The following is a 10,909-nucleotide window of genomic DNA, read 5'->3' on the forward strand; positions in this document are numbered from 1 at the left end:
CCCTACACCATCTCTTCTGGGGGGCTCATTTTCTCATCCCATTATGTCTTTGGCACAGTCATGCTTCTGAGTGTGGAAACCACATCCTCTGGGAGGGAGCGGAGGGATTAACTGTGGGATGAATCTGCCCCCACTGACTCCTTCTCTCTCAAGCAGAAGCTGTTCTGTTTATCATCCTTGGTCTCACCAAGTGGGAGAGGAGATCACCTACTGACTCTAAGGTCACCGAAGGGACTTTTGTACCAAGCAAACCACAAACATCATCTACTCTATCAGACACTGAGTATCTAGATTATGATTTTTTAATTCTTCATTTCCCAATTGATGCTTTTGGCTATTTCATTCTCTATGAACATCTGCTCCAGAACAGAGCAGACGTAAAAGGGAAAAAAACAATGCCATAACGACCAGCATTACTAGCAGAATGTCAGGGACTCGTATGACCTCCCAGTGAGAGCCCAGAGTCCCGATCAATCAACTATTTTTCTCCTCTTGTGGTTTCTGAAAAGTTCAGGCTACAGGCAGTCTGTGCGGGCCTTAGATGCAGCATAAAGCCCACCCACCTGTGACAGTCCCACCCTCTCACACGCCCAGAGCACATGAGAACCTTCCCAGCGACACGGCCACACCAACACCCTGGTCGGCAGGTTCCTCAGAGAGTCCCTGTCGCTTGGAGCTCTTCCTGAACATGGTGAGCTTCCGCAAGCTGCCTGACCAGCTTTTCAGAGGGGAATCTCCCTGTTGCACCTCAGCCTTTATGCATGCTCAAAAGTCATACCAAGCCAGAACTCCCTCATGGGGTCCCCGAAGCCTTCCACGTAGGTCCGCCAGCGCTTGAAGAAATCCAGCTGCCCAGTGTTCCGCCTCTGGAAGACCTGAAGAGGGAGATGGACATTTCCCTCTGACATACCTGAACAGATGTGGCTGAGTGACAGAGGGCAGCACAGTGGACTGGGGCTGCCCTGAGGATGGGCAGAGGGGACAGAAGGTAAAACTGACAGACGTGGCGATGGACTGGAAGTGGAGCTGAGAGAGAGGAGGATGTCAAGACTGCCTCTCGTGGTTTGGGCTTGCAGTGCTGAGGGCAATTCACTCAGCCCATCGCTGGGAAATGGGCTGTGAGAGAGGACAGTTTCCGTGAGTGCCGCAGAGCTCATCTGGGGACCTGGTAAGTGTGAGTGACTTCTGAGGTATCCTGGTGAACAAAGATGCCATAGGAACCACTGAATGTAAGGGCTAGAGTTCTCAGGAGAGAGCCAGGCTGGACTTAGAAGGTGTATCTGTGTATCTGAGACAGTGCTGGGTGCTCAGCAAGTCCCCATTCACTCGCCTCACCCCCTGAACACAGGGAGACTTTCTTTTTCAGCCTTTCTTGCAGCTAAGCTGGAACCATATGACTTGTTCCAACCACAGGACTGTAAACAGGAGCATAGCTTATGGGCTGGGGGTCTCCACACTCTCTCTTCCATTGCCCTGGGCCACGGTGCCACGGTGAAGGCCACATGATGACACGGCAGGACCACAAGCTGTGATCAGCCCGAATTCCTGAGTCACCACTGAGAAGTGACTTTGCACACATGAGAAAAAACCTTTTATGGGTTAAATAATTGAAATTTGGGGTTGGTTTGCTACTGCAGCATAGCCCATTCTATCCTAACTACCATGGAAAGCCACCAGGACGTAGAGAGGAAGATGAAGCCGCTGGAAGGATGAGACCACCCGGGAAGAAAACAGGAACTGAAAAGAGAAAGTAGCCTAGAATGAAGTCTTGCAGACCCCAGGATATAAGAGCCACACACAGCAGGATAAGTTCATTAAGGCAAAAGAGGAGCAACTAGTGACGTGAAGGACACCTGGGAAAATGCAGAATCAGAAAGGCCGCTGGAGAAAGGTGCGCCCGATAGTATCAAATGCTGGTGAGAAGTCAGGGAGCATGAGGTCCAAACTGTCCACAGAATCTGGTGACACGGAATCGCCAGTGACTTGAGCAAAGGCTGTGCTAGTGAGCGACAACAGCAGAAGGCAAACTGGACTGGGCTGAAGAGTGAGTGAGAAGGGACAACGTGGAAACAGAGGTGCGACTGTTTCATGAGAGTACAGGCTGCTTTCTTTTCAAAACTTCCTCTATCTGAGGAAGGGAGGCAGTTCCAGTCAGAATACATTGGATTCTTTTCTACGAAGTAAACCTAAAAAGTACCTAAAAGCTAAACATACCTACATATGCTAATTCCTCCTGGCCTTGAGGGCCACGCTAGACACCATCCTAGCTGACTTCACAAATGAGTCTGGAACTCCCCAAGGCTGGAGTGGCATCTTCCTCTCTGCCTCCTTTCCTTCATGTTCATTCAAAAGCAGACGCCCAACACAAAATCCAATCCCCCCCCTTTCCACCATGCTTCACACCACGTGCCTTGAAGTCAAGCACTTTATCTTGAATCTGATGAGGTAAACCTCCTGATACTTGAGCATTCTTGACACTTTTCTCTGGGAAGAGATGGGGAAGGAGAGAGCAGCTCGCCCACAACAATGCCGAGAGCTCCGAGTGGGAGCTCACCGCCAGCTCCCTGTCTGCTGGCCCAGGAGGCACTGAAAGAAGATGGCAATGGGTGGGAGTCCTGGCAGGGGTGTTGGCGAGTCCATCATTTCTATTCCTGAGCCTCAGTCAGCTTGTTGTCCAACAGGTTAGAAGCGGGAAGGAGGTGTCTACCTCAGAGGTGCTGGGAGGACTCATGAGACAGGACACGTGAAAAGGATACAGAGCCTCTGAGCAGAACTTAGGGATCATCATGGCGAACAACGACCCACCGCACTAACACTGCTGTTCCCTTTCCCATCTTTTCACGTGTCCGTCTTTTAGAGACGTCCCCTTCCTTTACTGGTTTCCTTCGTTTCTTTTTTCATTTATTCACTTGTGTAACAACCACTTGTTGAGCATTTGTTAAGGGCTGACTCCAGGGCAAGAATATACAAAGCCATTTTACAGATGTGAAAGTTCAGAAAAGCAAACAGCCAGAGTTACACAGCTAACTATTCAGTGGCTGATGCAAAGATAAAACACTGCTTCCTCATCTTTCCATGACAAAGACTGATAAAACCAGCTCTACCGACCCTGTTGTTCAAAAAGCATGTCGTAAGGTTCTGAGGCTATTAATTTCCTGGCACCTGGGACTACTCCTGTATCACCGACAGTGGAATCCTAGGGCAGATGTGGGCACCAATGTTTGGTTCCACACACCTTGCATCAAATTCTGTTCCCACTGATATAATTAGTTATACTATAAGGTCAGGCTCAAATTTGATCCTGTCCTCCTAGGACATAGGCTTTACAAAGGCATTTGTTCTCTATCTCTGATCAATGAACACAGTGCCCAAGCATTTTTTAATTTTTTTTTTTTTTTTTCTTTGTTGCGGTACGCGGGCCTCTCACTGTTGTGGCCTCTCCCGTTGCGGAGCACAGGCTCCGGACACGCAGGCTCAGCGGCCATGGCTCACGGGCCCGGTCGCTCCGCGGCATGTGGGATCTTCCCGGACTGGGGCATGAACCCGTGTCCCCTGCATCGGCAGGCGGACTCTCAACCACTGCACCACCAGGGAAGCCTCTAATTTGTTTTTTTCTTTGTTTGTTTTACTAATGCTTCAACTTGGCTAGGGAAACTCCAAAAAAATGGTTCTGATGCTCTTGGCACCACTGTTTAGACCCAGCTCTATACTTACTAGCGGTGTCCTTGGGCAAATTAGTTAACCTTGACAAGCCTCACTTCTCTAAACTATTAGATCAAGATGTTAATAGCCCATTTGCCATTCTCTTAAATCAAGGCTTCAGCAAGGTCATCAATCATGATAAATCATAAAGTATAGGGGCTTCCCTGGTGGCGCAGTGGTTGAGGGCCCGCCTGCCTAAGCAGAGGACACGGCTTCGTGCCCCGGTCCGGGAGGATTCCATGTGCCATGGAGCGGCTGGGCCCGTGAGCCATGGCCGCTGAGCCTGCGCGTCCAGAGCCTGTGCTCCGCAACGGGAGAGGCCACAAGAGTGAGTGGCCCGCGTCTCGCAAAAAAAAAAATCATAAAGTATAGAGGCCAGAGTCTGGCACATACAGATATAATAAGTGATTATTATATCTCAATAAATGTTAGCTTGCATTTTATGATATCAGGTTCCAAATGAACTGACCCACGGGGATCATTTGTACATCTTGATCAGTCAGCCTTAACTGACTCAATCAGAATCTAGTCTATTCCCTTCTATGAGGTGAACATACCTTATAATGAACTATCTGGGGTAACAAAAGCCCCTTAGCAAGTAAGTCTCAAAGGAGAAAAAAATCCCTTTCTGCCTGGTTCTACACAACAGAGCTTCACTGCACTCTAGAACTTACTCACAGTCCTGAATGCCTAAACCAAGAGGAAAAAATGAAAATCTCATTTAAATGCCTTCGGAAAGAGCCTCGCGTGTAGTCCTTAGGACTTGCAAGATGGAAAACAGAGATGGAAATATTTAAGGCACTTAAGTGTTCCCTGAGGGTCTTCATTCCAGCCTCCCACCCATAGCCTCAGTTAACTCACGGCAGAGTTCTGGCCTGTTAATCAAATTGGGTTTCTGCTGCCTGGGATGCAGAAGAATCTCCTTAAGGGGATTTGAGAAGCTCAATTCAGAAGAGCAATGTATTCATAAGATGATCATCTTTCAATGACAGCAGACTCCTGAACCCCCCAGAACATGGAAACCGTCAGTAAAAGATTTGGTAGAGTTCTCAGGACTCCGTATATTTTCTGGAGTCTGGTAGCTTTGAGGAGAGCCCTATAGAATTTCAGTTCATGTATTATCTTCAGGAGTCTGGGTGAGAAAACAAGACTTGGGAGGGGGTGGGGGACTGGCATTGTTTAGAACCCAGAGTGATTCTGTTATTTCTGGACCTGACGTCTGTGTTCCGGTAAAGGTCACTTGCATGGGCAAGACGTAGAAGGCAAGATCCTTGAGGTCAGAGACTTTTGTCTGTTCGGTTCACTGCTGGTTCTTGAGTATGTAAAACAGTACTTGACACATAGTAGGCACTCAATAAATATTTGTGGAAAAATCATGGGTTCTCCCAGGCAGACAGACTAGCAGGTCTCTTTCTAAAGGTTGCCCTAGACACACATCTCCTGCCCTGTGCGAGGCTGGCTTTCAAAAAGGTCGCACTGAACAGTACAAACATCCTGCCAATGGGCATCTACGGGCACAAACGCAGGCAACTGGCTTCAAGCCTGAAGGGACAGAATGCTTAGAGTTACAATGGTGCTGATGAGAAGCAGCAGGTACAGCCCTGTGAGTCTGGTCAGGTGGAAGGCCTCCCATGTTACATTCTGTTCCATTATTTTTATAAATCAATCAGGAATTTCCCCCATCCAATCCCATTACTGCCTTTCAGCCATCAGATGCAGCTGTGTGGATAATAAGTTTTCTTCTTTGCTGCTTATTAGATGCTATCATATTATCAGTGGCTGTTCAAGTGTCTTTGCAGGCCCCTGAGCGAAAGTGTAAATGAACATAGTTGGAGCTCTATGAGATCATGCTTTCTCCTCCCCACAGTGAGTGGTGGAAGCACAGTGGGTAAGACTGCAGGCTGGTTTGGAGCAGTGAGAGCCTCTCTCTGTTCGGGTACAGGAAGAAGGGGGTGGGGGAGATGGAAAGATCAGATTGAAACTCTCAAAAGCAGCTCATCATATAATTGGATCAGGCAGATGCAATCAAAGAAGGCACCGTGTGGTTTACTGGCCCACAGAGAGTAAAACCTCCACACAGAAGAGGGCCGGTCAGAACATTTGCCAAGTTTCCTTCTCTCAGGTTTTAACCTTTCGTATCAAAGTTCCAAAGGCCTTGCTTCTGTACTGTGGAGCCAGGATACAGAACTTGGACAACAGCTCCAGTTCAGAGGACTGAGCCCACAAAGAGGCCATGTGTTTCCATCCTGGATGGCCTGAGATGACCCATTGGGAAGACCAATGACCCAGGAGGCTGGAGTCCTAAAATCTGGTCCCAACTTTGTTATTAACTCCTGTGATTTAGCCAAGGCACTTCTCCTCTTGGGCTTCAATTTACCTATCTATAAAACATGAACAATAATCTCTCTCACTTACTCTATAGCTTATGTGTGAGGGTCATGTTTATGAGAGTGCTTTGCACAGAGTAAAATGTAGGTTAACACACGTGGAAAGGGCATTAGTAGACAGTGATAAACCCACAAGCCTTCCCAATCATCAGTCTTCGTTTACAAAGCCTGCTCTATCCCAGGAGTGGAGTACTTCGGGCTCTATTCTTCCTGTGGGGTGGGATCTCTTTCAAAACAGCAGCAAGCCACCAAAGCTCCTCCCTCCCACGTATGAAGAAGAAATAGAGCTTCCTGGCCCGAGAAACAAGACACTGCCCAGGGCTCTGTGTGACTCACGATCCAGCCGCCTCCATCCGTGTCCATGTCACAGTACACCTGCAGGGGCCGACTGGCATCCCCGTGCAGGTAGACGGTGTAGAGACCACTGGCGATGTTGCTATTCTGCTGAACTTGACTGCAGTCCGAAGGGTGTGGAAAACGGGCACCAACTGGGAGCCAAGCAGAGGGACAGTGTCGTCAGGAGAAGGGCGAGGGTGGAGGGGAGTGGGGCTTGTCCCCTATTTTAACATTATTATGTTTAGAAATTATTCTGGAACCTCCTACTACTTTGCTTCTTCCGACTCTTCACTCACATCTTTTTTTCTCACTCATTCTGCTCTCATCAAACCCTCCAAATGTATTAGAAATAAGGTCAAGTTCACATCATTTCCTCCTCCTCCGACCCAACTCCCCTCTCACCAAATAACACTATTTCACTCCCCTCCTTCGTCTCTCTACCATGGGATGGATTTCTTTTGAACTCATGACTCCACTTCCATTTCCCCCTGTCTAGAGAAATCCAGAATCCTGTAGCCACTTGCTCTTCCTTGGACACCTCTTCTGGCCTCTCCAATGCTTGTCCTCCACTGCATTCTTATTCAGAGTGCACGAGCTCACGTTACCTGTGGAAAGGGTGGTGGATACACTCCTGCTCCGGCGATCACCCTTAAAGGCAACCAAGGAGACAGGGAGGGTGACACCCTGCTCAAGGCCTTGCAACTCAAACCTCTGGTCCCCTCTTCCAAGCTGCACCTCCTACCAAACAAAGGAGACAGTAGACATTCATTTATCACCCCCAGCACCCTAGGTGTCAATAGCATTCCCTGGTGCTAATGACAGAAGCTCCCTGGAAGGGTAGAGTTTTGTGTCTTTGAGGGCTCATTGGCAACCCAGAATCCAAGTAGGTTCTAACTGCTTCTCTGAAGGGCTGTGCCATGGAGATTCAGCACTTCTGGGAGCTCTAGCTGGAAACCAGCACCTGGCACTGCCACTGGGAGAGCACCCACTAGGTGTCCTGGCGACCTCTGCCCCCCAAATACATGCTGGGGCACCAACCTCAGCCACCACTGGAAGCAACAGGCTGGCAACACCAGGCTGAGAAGTCAATGGGGAAGGTGAAGCAGGCTATGGTTATCTGTGAGGCAGGGAGATAGTTGGTTTTCCAATAACCTTTCTTCTGAAACTGTCTTACTCCCTCTATAAACATAGGGTGAACTTTCCTGGCAGGACTGTCATAAGCATTAACTGAGATAATGAATAAATCAAGGGGCCCTTCCTTTTCTCCTTCCTCCCTTCTTTTTTCCTTGTGAAGGAGAGAGAATAATAACTTTCCACTTGGACAAGTTACGAAAATGTGCTGGCCTTCAGATTCCAGAGGGGAGGTATAATTCTTGAAATAAGGGTTAATCAATTCATTCAATAAATATTTATTGAACACCAACCAAGTGCTAAGTTCCAAGCACTTTAGATACAAGGATAGTCAAAACAGACAAAAATTCCCTGTCCTCATGGTGCTAACATTTATTGGGGAAGACAGGCATTAAACCAAATAACATGGAGCAGATTGTGTGGCCAGCAGATACGTGACGGTCAGCTAGGAAGGAGCAGGCACAAAGGTTAGTCTTATAAAATGAGACCACACGGGACTTCCCTGGTGGTGCAGTGGTTAAGAATCCGCCTGCCAATGCGGGTTCGAGCTCTGGTCCACGAAGATCCCACATGCCGCGGAGCAACTAAGCCCATGAGCCACAACTACTGAGCCTGCGCTCCAGAGCCCGCAAGCCACAACTACTGAAGACCGCGCACCTAGAGCCCGTGCTCCACAACAAGAGAAGACACCGCAATGAGAAGCCCGTGCACTGCAACAAAGAGTAGCCCCCGCTCGCCACAACTAGAGAAAGCCCGAGCGCAGCAACAAAGACCCAACGCAGCCAAAAATAAATAAATAAATAAATTTATTTTTTAAAAAATGAGACCACACATAAATTGTTCACAGATGGCCGAGTTTAGCATTGTCCCTTGCACATAGATGGTGATCAATAAGGATCAATGCGTTCATCAGCAGGTTGCCATGGGGCCACCTATCAAGCTGGCTGGCCCAAATGAGTTGCTTCATAGGGAGGCTGGGCAGGGGCAGAAGAGAAAAGACAAGGAGCATCCAGTACCTTGACAGTGCCATCTGGGAATTGGTAGGTCAGAATATAGCCATCGATCTGAGCAGAGGGGGGTATCCAGGTCAATACCCCACCAGACTGTGTTACAGCAGACGGATGAAGGTTCTGGGGAGGGTCAATGTCTGTATATAAAACACCAAGTAATTATTATCAGTAAGGTAATGAGAAAAGGTAATTTTTGAGGTGTCGGCTTATGTTTTCTCCCTATATATTCTCCCATTTTTCTTCCTCCCATCAAGCAGGTAGCAGGCTCCATTCTTCCTTGCCACAAGGCCTTTAGGATCTGTGTTTCTAAAAGTATAAACCCACCGAGGACAAGAGGATTAAGGAACAGGGAGTTGGGTGAGTCCCAGAGGGAGTGAACCTGGGCTCCCACTTCCCCAGCAGATCTCCAGAGAGCAGTGGGTATGAGCCATATCAATCAGCAGACAGATCCCCTGAGATGGCAGGGCTCCCAAAGTGGCAACGAAGGATGAGGGAAGGCAGATCTGCAAGGTCCCTGCACACAGAGGCACTCAGGAAACAGCTACCCAGAAGGACGGCCGAAATACTGGATGGGACTCCCTGGCCTTGGAAAACCACCCAAGACCTTACATACAGCCCTGGGGAAGGAGCGTGACCCTAAATTTCCTGAGATTTCCAACTAACCAGCAGAATGGGAGCTTATGATGGAAATTAAGTTGGTATAGAAATATAGAGTTTGGGGAATTCCCTGGCAGTCCAGTGGTTAGAACTCCATGCTTCCACAGAAGGGGTCCCAGGTTTGATCCCTGGTCAGGGAACTAAGATCCCACAAGCCCCATGGTGGAATAGCCAAAATAAATAAATAAATATAAAGTTCTATGTCTCATATAACTAAGCATGCAGTCTAAGATGCATACCCTGTACAGAACGGGGAATCAGGGGAGGTGCTTGTATAAAGGAGGAGAGAAAGGAAGAAAGGGTAGTAGAGATGTAGGAAAAACAGAGATTTCTTCTGGCTCCTATGCGCTTTCCCACTCAAACACCAGAGGGAAAGTGTGGGTGCGTGTGTGCACCTGTAAACCAGGAAAACTAAATCTCAGCAAAAATTCTAGTCAACGCCACAATAATTGGTCAGATGACTCATTTTTTTAACCAAACAAGATATGAATGGAAATTTCCATTTTGAAAAATCATTATCATAGGAGGTGATTTTAATTTAGAAGTTTCCAAAAAAGATGTCTCCAAGCTATTTTCTACCCAGTAGCATTTCAGCTGAGAACTGAATTGCAGTATTTTAATAGAAATCAGGCAGCTATTGCTTTGAATTAGGATATTTTGACAAGTTTTGAGCTTCTGTAACATCAGCTTAGTGTGACTTTCTAAAAAATAATATCTGGTATGGATTTTCTCCCATCCATCACACGGAAAAACTGAATTTCCTGCTTTCAAAATCAAAGCAAAACCTTAACTGTTTAAATATCTCAAGTTGGCTTCTGCCACCTCTTTGCCCACCCATCCCTGGGTTATGAACTTCAGATGTCGTCTTAGTTATTTCCACATCTGCAAAGTAGAAAGAGGAAATATTTTTGTCTTTAAAAATGGGGAAAGTGAAGCAAAGAGAAGATAAAGACGGAAGAGTGGAAGGAAGGAATAAAGGAAAGAAGAAGAGACAGGAAGACAGAGAGAGAGGGGAAGGAGGAAGGGACGGAAGGGGAGGGGAGAAGGAAGGAGGAAGGTGCTGGTTGCCTCAGGAGAGCCGCACTGGATATCAGCACTGGGATGTGGAAAATAGTTTTTCTTTCTACATATCTTTGTTTAGCTTGAAAAATTTTACTATATAAGCATGTATTACTTTTTTGATTAAAAACTTCTGTCCATTGCAACTAACAAAAATAATAAAGGAATCAAGGCACCTCTAATACCAGTGGCCATGCATGGCGTAGTCGGCCACACAGGGGGACGACCCAGGCCTTGCCCAGACTGTCTAAAGAGGCCCACGGACGTCAGGGTGGGCTCAGTGATCCCGTCAGGTCCCTCTGAGGCCTGATCGTCGTGATGCTCGGCGACACCAGGGGCCTCATCACGCACAGAAAAGACAAGCAGTCCAGGCCCCATTGGTCGCCAACTGTAGTAAGGGGATGAAGATGCTCCACCACTGCCCCCAGTCTGGAGATGGAAGCAGAAGAGGCTCCTTGCCTCCCTCCTCCCTAAACTGAGGCCCAGCCAGGTTCTCATAGCCATGGCAGAGAGCCTGGGAGGTGGGCTGGGTGAGGGCGGGTAGGAGGGAGGCTACCTTCTGCACAGCCATCGTGAAGAGTCCCACAGTCTTACGTTCACACCACTTCCTCTACCCTCTTTCATCTT

General features: G+C 48.0%; 1 protein-coding gene across 1 annotated transcript in view; it reads right to left on the reverse strand.

Moving 5' to 3' along the window:
- Positions 1-10,909, reverse strand: part of TNN (tenascin N) — a 58,059-nt gene that overhangs the window by 6,113 nt on the left and 41,037 nt on the right. Inside the window, exons 12-15 of the mRNA XM_007451366.1 lie at positions 8,573-8,703; positions 7,031-7,163; positions 6,426-6,577; positions 779-875 (exon numbers count right to left, since the gene is read on the reverse strand). Coding sequence (XP_007451428.1) covers positions 779-875; positions 6,426-6,577; positions 7,031-7,163; positions 8,573-8,703 — 513 coding nt within the window. The remainder of the gene's footprint in view (positions 1-778; positions 876-6,425; positions 6,578-7,030; positions 7,164-8,572; positions 8,704-10,909) is intronic.

This window comes from Lipotes vexillifer, unplaced genomic scaffold (assembly GCF_000442215.2).
Source record: "Lipotes vexillifer unplaced genomic scaffold, Lipotes_vexillifer_v1.1 scaffold1113, whole genome shotgun sequence".
Classification (NCBI taxonomy): domain Eukaryota; kingdom Metazoa; phylum Chordata; class Mammalia; order Artiodactyla; family Lipotidae; genus Lipotes; species Lipotes vexillifer.